General features: G+C 45.1%; 1 protein-coding gene across 9 annotated transcripts in view; it reads left to right on the top strand.

Moving 5' to 3' along the window:
* ITPR1 (inositol 1,4,5-trisphosphate receptor type 1) overlaps window positions 1–18,087 on the top strand; it is a 344,659-nt gene that overhangs the window by 28,914 nt on the left and 297,658 nt on the right. For all 9 annotated transcript variants that reach the window (XM_070455631.1, XM_070455630.1, XM_070455627.1 and 6 more), the window contains exon 4: window positions 2,090–2,160. In XM_070455631.1, coding sequence (XP_070311732.1) covers window positions 2,090–2,160 — 71 coding nt within the window. The remainder of the gene's footprint in view (window positions 1–2,089; window positions 2,161–18,087) is intronic.

Genomic DNA, 18,087 nt, shown 5'->3' with positions numbered 1-18,087 from the left:
GGATCCCGTCCTGGAACATGGCTTTAGTAGGCCAGGGGAGGATGGGCACTTGGTATCACTGTATTTAAGAAACAAAAAGTCTCATGAACATCTCCCTACTTGGGAATCCTTGAGACCAACTCTTCGATTTTACAGATGAGGACCCTGAGACCAGTGGGAGTGAAGTGGTACAGTCAGTGGCATGCTGCTGGCAGGTAGCTGAAGGCCATCCACAGTTCATTTTCTTCTAACCTAGACTTGGATCCTTTCTCCTACCCATACCTCCTTGTCTGAGAACTTGATTAACTTACCAAGCCCTACGTTGACTTCCAAAGCACGCCACCCCACTCCCCATCCCTATCCCCAGCTCGTGCCTACACATATTAGATCTGGTGGCGTTTCCTTATTTATACTTGGAGGGGCTCACGGTTTGTAGGGGTTTATGTATACACTCTGCTCTTGATTTGTGCGTGAACGTTGAGGTTGTGACCACACGGTCCCTCTTGTTAATGAAGAGAGCCTATGTCTTAGAGCCGAAGGAGGCAAGTTGCTGGTGGACTGTTCTAGACACTTCGATTCATCCACTAAATAGATACTGAGTCCCCAGCCTGGTTAGGAAGTGTGCTGGCCCTGGGTGAAGGGTGGAACCTTCTGGGTCACAAAGCAGACAAGCTTTCTGCCCTCAAGGATCTTGTAACCTAGTGTATCATTTGTGTTTCAGCCTGGTGAGATGGGGAGTGGCGGGGAGGGACAGAGGCCAGGCAAAGAGAGCTGAGGCAGGAAGGACCTGGGGACTTCATGAGAAGATAGGGATTCTGATTTAGGATCTTGAAAGATATGTGAAAGAATTTTAGGATGTGTTGGCAGATTTTGGTAAAGAAGCAGTGAGAGTTAAGGCTGGTTGTTTAATGGCAACTTGCCTTTAGGATAAGACATAGATTAATAGAAGAACCCTTGGAAAACCATATTAGCTGGTAGCAGGTTTTGTGACCACTTGAAAAATGAGCTAATCCTACCAATACCAGTTCTAGGAACTTGGAAAAGTCATGTAAACTCCTTGGAGCTTCAATTTTCCTCATCTGTTCAAATAATTTCTTTCTTTCTTTTCTTTTTTTTTTTTACAAATCAGTTCTTCTAAAGGCGTTGTACCAGTCAGAATCATCAGTTGGGATTTTAAACATGGGGTCTTTATATATAATTTGAGGCAGGCTATTTGTCTGTAATTTTGTGCACTTTCCCCACTAGTCCTTCTGAAGCTCTAAAGTCCTCTCTCACTCCCGTGATTGTGTATGTAGGGTTCCCTCCCCTTGAAAATGCTCCCTTCTTCTTCATCCTCCGCCTCTGTTTCTGTCTCCAGTAGTTCCCAGTTAGACCTCTTCCACAGGCAGCTTCTCAGATAGCCTCAGGCACAGTGAGTTTCTGGCTGTATTTGTCCTCTTGTCTCACAGCCTGTAGGTTATATGCGCCTTGTCGGTTTGTCTTTCTGGCTCCTGCCTGAGCCAGCCTTGAGCTCCCGAAGGGCAGGGACCTGCCTCCCACCCATGTGCACATCCCAGGGCCTAGTTCGTGCCTGGCGTGGAGTGGGCCCCTTGGCTACCATTGCCTGGGTGCAAGGACCTTTTGCTGTGCCTCCGACCTGAGCTTTAGTACGTGCTGAGCTTACATCGGGGCTTTCCAGGTGCCTGAGTGATAAAGAACTCGCCTGCCAATGCTGGAGATGCAGGTTCGATCCCTGGGCGGGGAAGATCCCCTGGAGGAGGGCATGACAACCCACTCCAGTGTTCTTGCCTAGAGAATCCCAGGGACAGAGGAGCCTGGTCGGCTACAGACCGTGGGGTTGTAAAGAGCTGGACGCGATTGAGCATACACATGCTCAGGTCTCTTCTGGATGCGGTTAAGGGAAAAGAGCCACAGAAAACAGTAGCTTAATGTGTCCATTGCAGAAGCAGAGTCTTGGGCTCTTGAAGGAGGTTTCACTCTCTGGCTGGAGACTAGGGCAACCTAAGTTTTACATAGGAATAGCCCTGAGTATTTGAGTTTTGCCTAATGCTTAGGGTTTTATTTTCTTAGACTTGGTTTGGTGCATCATTTATCTTTCTTCTCTTTGCAGCCTGGTTGATGACCGTTGTGTTGTGCAGCCAGAAACCGGGGACCTTAACAATCCACCCAAGAAATTCAGAGGTAAGTTGGGGACCATTCCAGAGTGGGTCCCTTGCCTCATTTGAAAATTCATGAAGTCTGTTGCTGTGTGTAGATATAGTTGTTGGGGTTTTTTTAAGTCAGTCATAGGTTTATTTGCCTACATATTTTTAAGATGTATGAGGCCAGTTTCAGGCTTTCTGAGCTCTTAAAAGGCATAAATAAATTCATTGTCAAGATCAGGAAGGCTTGTATTAGGACCTTCATTTTTTTTTCACTTGAATACATGCTGGTAAGCACGAATTCAGTTTAAAGCCTTATACTTGCGTTTGAACAAGTAGGATTTATGGATTGAGTCACAAGGAACATGTGGTATTTCAGCGGAACTTAGTGTTCCATTGGGACCTTTGCTGTCCTTACATACCTCACCTCGGAGGTTATTACTACACTTAGCTTTTGAGTTAAAAGGCATAGGTGGGACAGTCTTCCTCCTGGTGGCCTTGCACTGTTGGCTTTCTTTAGGGACCTCTCGTGTTCTGTGTCTTCCACGGAAGGTAGATTAGTGTATTGCTGCTGCTGCTGCTAAGTCTCTTCAGTCATGTCCGACTCTGTGTGACCCCAGAGACGGCAGCCCACCAGGCTCCCTCGTCCTTGGGATTCTCCAGGCAAGAACACTGGAGTGGGTTGCTGTTTCCTTCTCCAATGCATGAAAGTGAAAAGTAAAAGCGAAGTCGCTCAATCGTGTCCAACTCTGTGACCCCATGGACTGCAGCCCACCAGGCTCCTCCGTCCATGGGATTTTCCAGGCAAGAGTACTGGAGTGGGGTGCCATTGCTTTCTCCTAGTGTATTGCAGGAGGTGTCTAAAATATAGTTGGTATCTTAAAATGAAAAACATTTTGTTGTTATTTTTTGCTGCTGTTGTGGTTAGCGTGTCTCAGCTCTGGCTACATAGTAGAATTATCTGGGAGAGATATTAAATTATATGGCTGCCCAGGGCCCCTCTCCAAACAAGTTAAAGAATCTCTCAAGGTTGGGGGCTAGGCACTGGCATTTTTAGGGCAGTGATTTTTATTTACAGCCAGGGCTGAGAACCCAGTGGGTTAACTATTTGACTGATGGCCTCTGTCCCAGAGAGTTTAAACCTTGCTGTTTGCAGATTGTATCTTTGGAGTCATGCCTTCTTTTTGTTCTTACGTGATTTAGAAACTGTTTGAGGTTTTTGAATAAAATCTCCAGAAATTAGAATAAAATAGGAGGCGTTTGTTCAGATGGAGAGAAGCCATTTGGAAGGTGTTCAGCGTTGCGCTGCATCCAGTTGGCGAGAGGCTGCTGGGAGCATGTTTTCACCTGGGGGGAGGGGGCTGGTGGGAGTCCGTTTAAGAAAAAAAAATCATTGACATAACTATACACTTCTGTTGCCTTTCTCTTCTCAGTTCCTGCTCCATGTTACCTTCCAAATCAGAATCCTGAATGCAGCAGAAAGATTTGATCCAGTGATCATAATCCCATCACTCACTTGTAGAATTAAGCCCTTCCTTCTGAATTATATAATGTGCTGCAGTTTTACCTTTTAAAAGAGCCGAGCATGAGGGACTCCATGCCAGCATTGAGTGTGGCCACAGTCATACTGAGCCGAGGGCTCTGCCAGCATTTCTAGGGGGTCTGCTCCCCCTGGGAGGGGATTGAAGCCCTTGAAGGTGGAGGTTTAGTAGCTTGTCTGGAATCATAGAGTTGGTGATGGATGGAGTAGGAGCTGGGATTCTCATCTTGGGCTGAGAAATCACCCGGGGGACGTTCAAAAACACCCACTTTTCAGTTCAACCTCCAGAGATTCTCTTTTAATAGGCATCTGAGATATTTTGAAAACTCCCTGGTTGAGTCTCCCTTGCAGCCTAGGTTATGAACCACTGCTCTTAGGGCCTGAGCTATAAACCCGTGACTTTATTATGTAGCAGGAAGCTGGTCCACACAGTGCTTTTACAGTTGGGACCAAGTGGAAGTGATGTGGAGCCTATTGCTTGGGTCCAATGTGAGCTCCTGTCCTATTCTGCAACCGGCCTCCGGGAGCTGGGAAAGGAAGCTGAGAAAGATGTTAGCATACTGTTTAAAGTTAACCAGTGGCTATCTGAATATAAGTTTAGAACATTACAATAAACAAGATCATAGCCAGGGGAAGTCAGAAGAGATGTGTGTTTTCCTGGCTCTAGAATAAAAGTGCCTGGTGCTTAGATGTATATCTGGTGGCCAATTGAAAGATTTTTTTTTTTTTTTTAAATAAAAGTGACAGTCCTGTAGAGGCTATTTGGAAAGAACCAAACTGGCAACCCACACCAGTATTCTTGCCTGGAGAATTCCATGGACAGAGGAGCCTCGTGGGCTTGGGTTCGCAGAGTCAGACATGACTGGGTGACTTTCACTCACTCAAACTCTGTTTATGGCCTGGCTTGGTTCCACCAGTGGTCATGTGACAGTGACTTGATTTGTTGACTGTCTTTCCCCATAAATTAAAAATAAGGTGTTCTAGGTTGTGAGGTTTTTTGTACTTGTGGGAAATCTGGTTCAAAACATGCTTTGCGGCAGGCTTTGTGAATGTAGGTCACGGCTGCCTAAATTCCTCGTGGTGAGTGGGAGGCCGTCTGCGCACAGGTGTGGGGCCCTGACCCATCTCCCGTTGCAGCCACTGGAAGGTCTCTTGCACCCTGGAACCTGGGTGATGTTTTCCAAAAAGCAGCCCTTCAATTGTGGTGTAGTGTTTGAAACATTTTTCTCTAAAACAGAGAGAAAGATGTTTCTTTTGAAAGGTATTACTGCCTTTCCAAATACAGATCTGTTTTGAAGGTTGAAGTCATTTTGATGTTTAGAAATGGTGCGTTGGGCAATTGGGTGGCATTCTTGTCCATTTCTTTGCTGTACCAATGCACAGCACCCTGAAATTTACTGTACCAAATTTACTGTACCAATTTACTGTACAAAATTTGCTGTACCAATTTCCATGCACCCTGAAATTTACCAGACACATATGGAAAAGTGAGATGCTGGCAAGTGGCTGGTTAAAATGATGGAGTCTTTACCTGAGCGATCAGCCAAGCTACACTTAGTCATTTGAGTTTGCTGTTGCTTCCTTGCCAAGTTACTTCCTATATTGAGAGCCATCATAACTTGTTAAGTAAATGGAAACCAAAGGCCTATTGATGTAATACTCCCTGTGGCTTCTGACTTGGGGGTTTTAATTCTGGGAGCTTCTCTTGAAATCTGTCAACCTAGCGGTTAATAACATAGGCTGCAGGATTGGGCTTCCAGGGTTCAAATCCAAATTCTGCTATTTCTTAGCTCTGTGACCCTGGACAAATGGCGTAACCTCTGTGAACCTTGCTTTTCCCGTCTGTGAAACGCGAGATGGTATTAGTCCCTTGCTCAAAGGTTATTGTGATGATTAAATGCATGTTCCAGATTTAGTACTGATGGTCCTTAGTTAAGGGCTTGGGAAGCCTTAGTTACTCCTGTCTTTTCATTCCCAGTTCTCAGTACAGAGCCTGATCCTCACAGGTGGTGGCAGAAGGGACAGAAGCTGTATGTGAATAATGATAAGAGAATAATTGTATATGGTTCGTCTTTTTGTCTTTAAATGCTCTGTGGGTAGCAGTGTGTACATGGACCACATGGGCCTGGATTTGAGGCCCAGTGTTCCATGTACAAGCTGAGTGACCTTGAGGGATTACTTAAATTTCTGAACTTATTTCTTTGCTTATGAAATGGAGGGAAAAGAATTCCTTCCTCATAAAGATATAGGAAGGAAAGTAAAATGGCCAAGGAGCCAAACAGAGTACTTGGGTACACGAGGCTTGCTCAGGTGACTGGAAGCTGTTATTTTTCACGGTAGATGCTGATGAGTTAAACTGTTGAACACACTTGCTTCTTTCGGATGAGTAAAAGTGCACTTCCAAGTGAATTGCTTTCTTTGAGATTCCTTTGAATGTATCTCCTGCCCCTGACGTTGTTGTTGGTAGGAAGAAAGATTGGCTGCAGCTCTGTTCCATGGAAGCCAAGGCATTTTCATTATCTGAATGAATTTTGGACTATGTCCTTGTCCTCTCAGTGATGAGAACTGATGTGTAGAATCATTCAATTACTTTAGTCCTTTTGTTAATGTGGTACCATTTTAAAGCGCCTGTGTCAGTGGAAGGTAAGGCAGAATCTCTTTTCTTCCTCATGGGGGTCATTTTGCCCACAGTCTGAAAATAGAGAAGGCAAACATCAGATTGAAACTGGGAATAGAAACTTTGTGGTTAGTGATTTCCTTTCTCTGGATTGTCTTTTCCTTTTCATTCCCACCCATCCCTTCCCTGTCCTAAATACACTGGCATCTTCTACAAAGAGAAGATGGAAGCTAACAACCACTGTCCATTTCCATCCTAGAAGGTCTGCTGTTTTAAGTTGAACCTCCAGTGTTGTTGGAGTAGAAATAACTGGGGCTTCTGGGAAACAAGATCAGCTTTGGTGATGATGATGACATTTATTGTGTAATCCCTTTTTTTAGATCAGGGAAATTGTCCAGTTCTTGCCCTCAAAACTTGATCTTCTCCATTTAGGTCAAGAGGCTAACTTTGACCTCATGTTCTTGATCTTGTACAGAGGCTATGCTATCAATGTTCCCAAGGTGTGAGAGATTTTTAATCTTGTAGTTAAACTGTTAGTTTTAGAAGAGAAGCTGTTTTGAATGGTAATTCGGAATTAAAGATGTGGGGAGGAGCTTGGGCAGGGAAAGGTGAGGAGAAAGGAAGCATTCCGATATGGTTTGGTGGTTCATAGGAACTGGGGAAGAGCTCAGAGATCAGGCTGAAAGTGTGCATATTCTAGATCAGCATCTCCCTTGTCCTCTGTGTTTTCTCTTTCTCTCCTAATCAAACTTGGTTTCAAGTGCAGTAATCCACTGTGTTAATGTGTTGTGAAAATGAGTCAAGCATTGAGGTCCTTCTGTGTTCCAGCTGCTGGCCTTGATGATAAAGAGAGGTGAGATGACTTGAACACAGTCTCCCTGGCTTTCAGGAGTCTTTACAAGTGTCACAGAGAAATAGTCCCACATTATAAATAACAGTACCACATTATAAAGAACACTAGGGGCTTCCCAGGTGATGCATTGATAAGGAATCCACCTGCCAATGCAGGAGATGCAAGAGACATGGCTTTGATTCCTTGGGTTGGGAGGATCCCCTAGAGAAGGAGATGAGAACCCACTCCAGTATTCTTGCTTGGAAAATCCCATGGACAGAGGAGCCTGGTGGGCTGCAGTCCCTGGGGTCACCGAGAGTCGGACATGACTGAGCACATGTCACATCAGCATTAATAGAGCATTTACATTGTGCAAGGCACTCCCTGTGGATTCTCTTTTAATCTTTGTAACCTTCCTCTGAGGTACAATATAATGGGTGTTCCCATTATATAGATGAGGAAACGGAAGCCCTGAGAAACATGGTCAGTTGACTATCCCTTCTTAGAGTGATTGTTATTCATTCCACAGACATTTATTGAATGCCTCCTATGCACCAGCCATTTATACTCCAGGGAAGAAAGATCCATTCTCAAGGAAGTCAGTGCCAGTTCACAATTAAAATCTTCAAGGAACGTGTTGAGAGTGATTGGTTGTCCACGTGACAGCTATTTATAAGGGAGTGGGGGCCCAGCTGGTGAAATACCCTTCTGTAAGGTACGAAAGTCACCCTTGTCATCTAGTAGTTCTTTGGGGCAAAGTAGATGATGCCACTTGATGAGTGTTCTCTCCTGAGCTTTGCAGCACCTCCTCAGCCCAGGGGGTCTGTTTTACGCCTGATGCCTTTTGGGCTGACGAGGTGGAGGAGCTGGCGCAGCATCACATGGCTTGTGAGTGTCAGAGTCAGACCAGAACTCGCTTGCAAAGGCCTGAACCCAGGGCTTGGTTCTCCCTCTCCCCGGCAGACCCTTCCCAAAGCACCAGGGTTCCTTCATGCCATGGTCCTGTTACCTGCCATCTCTAAATGAGAACAGATGAGGGTATTACTTCTCTGCTGTCTGTCCAGGCTCTTTTTAACTTTAATTTAGGACCGTATGAATGAGGAAGATGGAAGCCTTGGATGCTTTGACTTAATGCATTTTTTAACTTTTTGCCTGTCACTGGGGCAAGCTGTGGGGTATGCAATCTGTGACCTGCAGCGTTCTTTGAATTCTATTTGTAGTGCAAATGAGGGTCTGTCTCCTGAGTGAAATGTTGGCTGAAGACTCCTGATAGCTCAGTATGTGTTCACTTTAAAACAATGACAGCGTAGGAATCATGGTCTCAGATGATACTAGGATGAAGAAGGGTGTGTTGGTTGGCTATGATAAATCACTCTGGATCTAAAGGCATGGCTGTGAACTTGAGAATCAGACTTCAGGTCTTTTCATTTCCATTGGACTCTTCTGTAGTCCCAGAACGCTTGCACAGTCAGCCTATCTCTTGGAGGGCTTGTGGGTTTATTTGCTATTTTTGTCTGTGCTGGGTCTTCATTGCTGCCTACGCTTTTCTCCAGTTACAGTGAACAGGGACTGCCTCTCTAGTTGCGATGCGTGGACTTCTCATTTCAGTGGCCTCTCTCGTTGCAGAGCATCGGCTGTAGGGCACATGGGCTTCGGTAATTGTGGCTCATGGGCTTTAGAGCCCAGGCTTAGTTGCTCAGGATATGTGGAATCTTCCCAGACCAGGAATTGAATCCATGTCTCCTGCATTGGCAGGCATAGTCTTTGTCACTGATCCACCAAGGAAGCCTCTCCTAGAAGCTTTGAAGAGGGGCCTCAAATAAGAATGACATTTTTCATGATCAAGTGATGAGTGTATTTGCATACCAGCAACCTACTTATCTTACTTACAAACTACCTCATAATTGCACTCATCTCATACGCTAGTAATGCTCAAAATTCTCCAAGCCAGGCTTTAGCAATATGTGAACCGTGAACTTCCAGATGTTTAAGCTGGTTTTAGAAAAGGCAGAGGAACCAGAGATCAAATTGCCAACATCCGCTGGATCATCAAAAAAGAGAGTTCCAGAAAAACATCTATTTCTGCTTTATTGATTATGCCAAAGCCTTTGACTGTGTGGATCACAATAAACTGTGGAAAATTCTGAAAGAGATGGGAATACCAGACCACGTGACCTGCCTCTTAAGAAACCTATATGCAGGTCAGGAAGCAACAGTTAGAACTGGACGTGGAACAACAGACTGGTTCCAAATAGGAAAAGGAGTACGTCAAGGCTGTATATTGTCACCCTGCTTATTTAACTTATATGCAGAGTACATCATGAGAAACACTGGGCTCAATGAAGCACAAGCTGGAATCAAGATTGCTGGGAGAAATATCAATAACCTCAGATATGCAGATGACACCACCCTTATGGCAGAAAGTGAAGAAGAACTAAAGAGCCTCTTGATGAAAGTGAAAGAGGAGAGTGAAAAAGTTGGCTTAAAGCTCAACATTCAGAAAACTAAGATCCTGGCATCTGGTCCCATCACTTCATGGGAAATGGATGGGGAGACAGTGGAAACAGTGTCAGACTTTGTTTTTGGGGGCTCAAAAATCACTGCAGATGGTGACTGCAGCCATGAAATTAAAAGACTCTTACTCCTTGGAATGAATGTTATGACCAACTGAGATAGCATGTTAAAAAGCAGAGACATTACTTTGCCAACAAAGGTCCGTCTGGTCAAGGCTATGGTTTTTCCAGTGGTCATGTATGGATGTGAGAGTTGGACTGTGAAGAAAGCTGAGTGCCGAAGAATTGATGCTTTTCAACTGTGGTGTTGGAGAAGACTCTTGAGAGTCCCTTGGACTGCAAGGAGATCCAACCAGTTCATCCTAGAGGAGATCAGTCCTGGGTGTTCATTGGAAGGACTGATGCTGAAGCTGAAACTCCAGTACTTTGGCTACCTGATGGGAAGAGCTGACTCATTGGAAAAGACCCTGATGCTGGGAGGGATTGGGGGCAGGAGGAGAAGGGGACGACAGGGGATGAGATGGCTGGATGGCATCACCAACTCGATGGGCATGAATTTGAGTAAACTCCAGGAGTTGGTGATGGACAGGGAGGCCTGGCGTGCTGCGATTCATGGGGTCGCAAAGAGTCGGATACGACTGAGCGACTGAACTGAACCTACTTCTGTGATGATAATCTGACCCGAGATTTAGGCCAAGGTGGGGAGTGGCTCCTGTAGGAAAGATGTAGGAAAACCAGTGGCACTGAAGTAAAGAGCCCACCTAACCTGAGAGCTAGCATCTGACCCTGGCTCTGCCACCAACCGCTGTGACGCCGTGGGGGAAATCACCGCCTTTCTCCAGGCTTCGGTTTTCCCATCTGTTCAATGGGCTTTAGCTTGAAGCCGTGATCAGCACCAGAAGCAGGCTGGTTACCATTTCACAAGGCAGCGCTGGTGTCCAGGAGCCTCTTGCTGTCCAGAAATAGGTTTGTGTTTCTTTGGAATTATAGGTCTTCTTTGTCAAGATAAGACAAGTGGATGGAAGCAGTCAGGTCTTATTCTGAGGCCAGGTGAGGACACGGCCAGGATCTTGGGTCACAGGGTCACCTGGGCTAGGGTGACGGTAACAAACTCGGCACTCAACTTTCTTTCACATGCGCTGTCCTTTGCTGCCCGTTGTCTAATTGTTGCTAAGCAACATTATTTCTGCTTTTTTTTTTCCTTTTCTTTTAGCAAGGCCTTGAAGGCATGAACCGGTGTCTTATTTAGTGTTTAAATACCCACATGCCAAGGGGAGGGCCGCCCTTAAATTTTGTTTGTTCTTTTGATTGTAATCCATGATGGGCCTTTTGCAGTGGGACTCTGTTTCTGCCTGTCGTGTTAAATAAGACCGAGAAATCAGTCTATTTAAGGTGCTTGTCAAGTATATGCCTTGAGGCACATTCAAGCTTTTGTGTGTGCACGCAGCTGCTTTGTGGGAAAAGTCTCTGGCAACTGGTTTCATGTTCATAAAATCAATTCAAATTTAATAAAAAGATTAGTAGGTTTTTTATAATCTTCATTTCAGATTTACCCGCTTATCCCAATCTTGCACCAACAGACTCCATCTAAAGGGAACAACACTGTAATTTAAATCAATTCCCCGGGAGACATAGAAGGCTCCCAGCATGTCACACAGTCACTGGTGTGATGCCTGCCGCTTGATTATACTGGAGTCCCACACACTGCACGTGGCCCTTGTTGGATTCCTGCCTACTTGCTCAAAGCTTTGAGATGCTTGTCTGAAGGTGCTGGGTGTCCTGCGCATGGGCAGAGGAAAGCTTTTTGCTCCGTTGCCTTGGATGGCTTTGTTTTTGAATAGCTGAGTCACCTCTGGAAAGTAGACCTTAGACCCCTGTTATATATTCGTTGACTCACAAATCTGTTTGCTAATGGAGAGCACATTTCAGCTCAGCATGCATAGAGTGCTTCCAGAGTAAGGGATCTGTTTTCTTTGTCATCTAATTGAATCTCGGGTCTGCTGTGGTGGGTCCTCCACTGAGGGCAAAATTAAAGTAGACAGGGAGCACGTGTAATTGGGTCATGTTTTCATACTGTTCTACACTTCTGAAAGCACAGCCTAGTGGTTGATGAAGGACTTTCTTTTGGCAAAGGCTTCTATAACCTGTCTTCAGAGTGTTGATGAAGATGTGCGGTGAATCACTTGAGTTTCTGGTAGCATTTTCCCTTCCTTTTTCTTTTTTGACATTTGAGGAAATGAAGGAGATTTAGGAAGTCTCCTGGGGTCAAAAAAGCAATTCCATTGTCAAAATTGGGCTTGGGACACACCTTGGATCTCTTCCCACACTATCTTTTAGGCTGTTATGTTTGAACAGTGGATTAAAAAAAAATTTTGTGTTCTATCATCTAGTGTAAATAATGATAATTAGTTTCCATAAGTGTAAATAATAGTGAATACCATGTATTGATATAGTGATTACATACGTTAATGAAATTTTATCTATTTAATTTTGATAGTTTCCTTTACGTACATTATTTAGCCCTCATTACAACCCCATAAGGCAGCTACAGAGCCATGAAGTCTTCCCCTCTTATAGCTGAACTGATATACACTAGGTTGAGTGGTGGTCCAACTTACATAGCTCAAAGTGGCAGAGCCAGGATTTGAACCCAGACAATGTGACATCAGAAACCTTCTTTTTAATACCTACTCCAAACTATCTTTAGAAAGAGATGGGCCTTCGAGTATTCCTTTGCAAAATTACTGAATTCCTTCTTAATCGGTTTCTTCCTCTTTCTTGTTGTTCAGTCACTCAGTCATGTCCAACTCTTTACGACCCCATGGACTGCAGTATGCCAGGCCTTTCTGTCCTTCACTATCTTCTGGAGCTTCCTCAAATTCATGTCCATTGAGTCGCTGATGCCGTCTCACCTTCTCATCCTCTGCCATCCTCTTCTCCTTCTTGACTTCAATATTTCCTGGCATCAGGGCCTTTTCCAATGAGGCAGCTACTACCAACTCTACTTCTTCTTCCTCTCCTACCCTGAAACATGAGGTTCTGAGATCTGCTGCTGCTGCTGCTAAGTCACTTCAGTCGAGTCTGACTCTGTGCGACCCCATAGACGGCAGCCCACCAGGCTCCCCCATCCCTGGGATTCTCCAGGCAAGAACACTGGAACAGGTTGCCATTTCCTTCTCTGTCTGAGATGTGCTACACAGGAGCAAATGTCTGCGTGTGAGAGGTACATGCTAACTGCCTACTTAGCAGTCTTGAGTATGGTGTTTATCACAGCTGTCTCCTGTTTTTGTCTTCTGCAGCTAGATTTTGGAGTACCTGGAGGGACCAAATCTTTTGCCCTGCACTCCTGGCCCAGTGCCCAGCATAATGCCAGTCTTTAGTTAAAAGCTGGTTGAAAAGAATTCTTGAAAAGAATGCTTGTTCTAAAATGGTTTTCACTGTTCCCAGCTCTTGCAGTGTTTTTGCTGAGGACATTTTAGGTTAGCTGAAGGCTGTTTTTTTTTTTTTTTTTTTTTTTTTTTTTTTTAACAAAGATGCCTGATGCCATCCTGTAATCCCTCCCCAAAGTACCTGAGTCTGGAAAGCTTTCAGATTTCTTACAGTTGACTTGTCTTCTCCCTGGAATGTGGACTGACTTCATCCTCTGAGGGTATCTTCTCCTTGACGCCCCCCCCACCCTGCCCCCGCCCAGTGTTGGATCTTTTTTCTCTCTTCTGCTTCTAGTTTTGAGATTACCTGACTTCATTCAATACATGATCATGAAAAACAATAATTCCCTTCCTTCTTTGTGCCTGGCCTTCTGGCAGAGTCATGGCATGCCTTTGCTCTTGACAGTTGGAGCATCCCTGTGGTGTGGTGGTGTATCATCCCCATTTTATACTGGGTACCCTGAGCCCAGAGAGGGTTAGTAACTAATCTGAACTAAGCTGGGATTTGAACCCATGTCTGGAGGGTTCTTGATGGTGTCTCTACTCAAGCACTTGAGTGAATTAATAGAGTTGTGCTTCTCCAGACATGTCTGGGGCCGCTTAGCACCTCCTGGGGTTCCACATTTAAGTCATATTGCTCCGTGGGGATAAATCTAAAGGAGGGATAACCAGGAGGATAGGATTCGTCTCGAAGTGATGACGTTTGCGCTGAACTGTGAGAAATGGGAGAGACCGTGAGGTCTTTTAGACTAGTTGGGTGACAATATTTCTCACCTAAGTTGCTGCCGTGGCCTCCTTGCTGGTTTCTGCACTTGCCTCTTGATCCTTTGTGTCTGAGTGTGAGGCCCGCCCCGTCTGTTCCCCATGGCCATAGGAATCAGTACAGGTCTCATGATGTTATCTGGTTGCTTGCCACCCTCAGTGGTTCCCCACTTGTGCTCAGGATAAAGGACATGCTTTTGGGGTTCACAGGGTCCTGCACGAGTCAGCCCGCTTACCTCCCAGCTTCACCTACAGTCCCCACTCCATGTTCTCTGCTCCAGCCACACTGAGTCATTTCATCCTGGCAGTCAGGGAACGTGCTCTGCACCCTGGGCGTTTCATGTCCTTTATCTTCTCTCTGAAATGATCTCCCCATCTCCATCGTGCCTCCTGGGACCCCCCATCTTCCTCAGTCCCTGGAGCTGGACCGCTTGGGTTTGACCCTCAGCTCTGGTTTTTGCTGGTTATGTCACCGTCAACCTCTCAGTCTCTCCATTTTCTCATCTGGAAAATGGTAAGATTCTTGTTTGTGTCTCACGGTGTTTTGATGAGAATCAAAAGAGCCAGTCCACGTGAAACACTTAAGGAGTACCTGGCCCATATCAAATGCTCTAAACAGTTGGCTGTCATGGCTGGGTTTTGCCTGCACTCTTACCCACCCCATTCATTGTGAGCTCAGAAACCATGCCTGTCTCCTCTAAGGCTTTGCACAGGCCCTGGCCTGCACTAGGCTCTTCCATATTTGTAGAATGAATGAGGAAAAGAATGTGCATCCAGGGATCTTGCTAAAACTCAGGTCCTAATTCAGTAGGTCTGGATGAAGCCTGAGATTTCTGCAATTCTGACAAGCTGCCATGCTGATGCAAGGCCCTAAGGGACAACGGCCAGTTGTATTCTCTCACTCTAAGACTGTCACGTGGACACGGGATGTTCAGAGCCCAAAACAACAGAGAATCTGGGCCAGTAGAGACCAGTGACCAGAGGCAGAGTTTCAGATTTTAGAACATGCTTCTGATTGTCATCAGTGCTGAGCGATTGCTCCACGAAGAGGCCCACTTCAAAGGACTGGTTTCCCCTCATTCACAGGAGACTAAGCATTTGTCAGGGATGTTGGAGACAGTTTCTACTGTGGGACAGAGGTTAGGTAGATGATCCCATCTGTCTCTGTTTTCCCACCGAAGGATCCAGCTGTTTCTTCTCTTTCTGCTTCCCGTGGAAGCACTGTGTTTGGGGACATTGGGTCAGCAAACAGCTGGGGAGAGTACAGACATGCTGTCCAAGTGAGAAGCGCTCAGAGAACCAACTGTGTTCATTTCATTTTGTTGAAGACCATTGGTCATAGTGGAAAGATGGGATTATTGAATATTTGAAAAGGTGAGCAAATATAAAGGAACTTACCTGTCTGAATCAAAATCACCCCTAATCTGATTTAAATGAACAGGTAAGATGTATTGGGAGGGGGGGGGTGCGGTGGTTGACTGTTGGCCTTGTGGTTAAGAAGTTCTGGCTCTGGGGTCAGACTTGGGTTCAGGGCCCTCTGCCCCGCCTGTCGTGAGCTGTGTGACTGGGCAAATCTCTTAACCTCACTATACCTTAGTTTCCCTGACTGGTAAGTATGGTTCATAACAGTACGGAACTGATGGCATTATTTTAGGGTGAAGTGAGGCATGTAGGGAACACAGTTGGCTGCCTGCCTTGTACAACCTAAGCACCTAGTAGCTGAGTAGCTGGTGTGGCTAAATTTGCAATTGCCAACTTTCAGGACATCTCTTAGGAAGATCAGACACTGCCCTTCAGACGTTGATATATCTGTTTTAAAGCTTCAGGATGTGGAGTGTTCAGAGGTATCCACTGCCAGATACACTTTAACCTTTTTGAATTTTTTATACTTTATTGAGTGAGCTTATGATCAAGAGGCGCTCGAGAGCTGTAGCCTTTTGAAGAGGAGCCATCAGACCCGTCTCTGCTTGCACAAGCCTCGATCGCAGCCTCAGTTACTGATGGGGCCTTTGCTGGAGATGGCAGGCCCATCTTATGTATAAAATTACAGGCCCAGCCGAGAGGAAGTTGTGTTTATCTTCACTCAAGCAGCAGGCATTCCGGCCACTCTTGACAGACAGGAGGCAGATATTGCCAATCTGCTCTTTTCCTGAAACTCCCCACCCCGCTGTGTGTTCTTTCTGAGTTCAGAGGGCTGCCTGCCACTTGGCCTGCAGGGGGACATTTTCTACCTGGCTGTGAGCACAGTTGAGCTCCCTGGAGAAAGGATGCCAGTGGCTGCTACTTCCTCGGTACTATGGGCTGAGGCAGGGGCCAGCGTGGCTCCCGGAGAAGGCAGAAATTGGGCTTGTGACCTCTGATTTGGGGAGCAAAGTGGAGAGTGGCCACAGGTGTGGGGAGAAGAATATGTCCCTTTAGAGAGTCCCATCTTTATCCCCCTGACAAAGCCACAGCTGGAGGTCAGTGCAGAAAAACTTCAATAAGAGCAGTTGCAATAATTGAGAGAATAAGTTGGGCAATTATTTCTCTTATTGACATTTAGAAGTTTCTTTTTTTTTTTTTGGTCTGGTATTTTTCCGGGTACATTTGAATTCCAATTTGGGTGCTTCTGAAATGTCTGGATATTTTGTGCTGCTAAAATTACATGTGTCTAAAAATGTTATCAGCGATGACACTTATGTATAAGCTCACTTGGACTTCTGCTAGCAAGTTTCGGAGACTGAGGTCACCCCCTCCCCATAGCCATTCTCAGAAACATGGCATTTTCAGGTAAAGGTAGAAAACAAAATAATCCAGCCTAGTTTAGCCATCAAGTAAGAGGCCTGCTCTTGAGAACTTTGCTTCCTTCTTGTCGACCAAGAATACTGGGGTTTTGTTGCCATAGTTTCAGTGAAAAATTTGACCTTAGCTACAATAACATACAGTTAGAAAGAACTAGCTAATCGGTTTTCTAAAATTAGTGTTCTCTAGTACATAAACCAGTAAGAACAGAGTATTTAATTAAATATTACACAAGGATATAAAAGCCCAGGGGAATTGCAGTCACTTGATCGGGGCAGAGAGAGGAAGGAAACCCATAATCGACCTTTACTGGTCTCTTGCAAGCTAGAAGAACTTTTTTTTCTTTCGTTCTTTCTTTCTTTTTTTTTTTTTAATGTTAGCATTGACTATTTTCAGATCTGTCAGGAATGAATATATAAAGCTGAGAGAATGAAGCAGAACATTCAGCATTATTTCCAGTTGTCCCTTGCGGGGTACAGACTCGCAAGGAAGAGCTGAAAAGGATGTTGGGCCATGATTCTCTCAAGGACACTTGCTGGTGATCTTATAGTCAGCTTGGAAAGGAGAGGCATGTGGAAGCTTACTTACTGTCTGAATTCTTAGCCACTAGGTTCTAGACTTTAGTTCCTTTGAGTGCTGAGTTTGTGATTAGGGGACCAACACCCTTTGTTCTGTCTACCTCACAATTAGGCTTTGAGTGCTGATTGAGCACCCCCAAAATGATCTGTATGTAGATTATGCAAGATTTGGCATTTCTTGTCACCTACCTATTAAGACCCCTGCCTTAGCTGGTCTTTTGGTGATGGCTGAAAATGTTGCTGATATTGTGTCAATCCAGAAAACTGTGTTAACATTTCTGGAGTGAAGTAGGTTTCAGGCTCTGTGGTTTCAGGACATTTATTCGGATCCCTGGGGCATCCCTGTAAAGTGGTAAAGAATCCACTCAGTGGTGAAGAATCCGCTGGCCAGTGCAGGAGATGCAGGTTTGATCCCTGGGTCAGGAAGATTCCCTGGAGAAGGAAATGGCTAGCCACACCAGTTTTCTTGCCTGGAAAATCCCATGGACTGAGAAGCCTGGAGGGCTACAGTCCAAGGAGTTGAAAAAGAGTCGGACATGACTTAGTGACTAAATAACAGCAATAACATTTAGATCCCTAGTTGACACTCTTGTCTAATTTTTCCACTGCCTGCTGTGGATGCTACAGAGGTGCAATTGAGTTCATCTCTTTGCCAGGTTTGCTACTGGTTGGAAACATGGTTCAGGGTTTTCTCGAACTTCCATTGTTGCATCTTCTTATCAATAACATTGTGATGATTATTCTCGATCAGTTTCATTTTTATGATTTCAGCCTTTTCTACCTGAAAAAAATTCCTGTCATAGAATTTGAAGCCTAGGCCATATTTAAGGGGCTATTAAATATAAAATTTTTCCATTTGATTTTTTTTTTCACCATTTTGCATGTTTCTGTATTGGTATCATAACTATTACAATGG

The sequence above is a fragment of the Odocoileus virginianus genome, chromosome 26, assembly GCF_023699985.2.
Source record: "Odocoileus virginianus isolate 20LAN1187 ecotype Illinois chromosome 26, Ovbor_1.2, whole genome shotgun sequence".
Lineage (NCBI taxonomy): Eukaryota > Metazoa > Chordata > Mammalia > Artiodactyla > Cervidae > Odocoileus > Odocoileus virginianus.
Note: the sequence above shows the minus strand (reverse complement) of the source record. Positions and strands in the feature narration are given on the sequence as shown.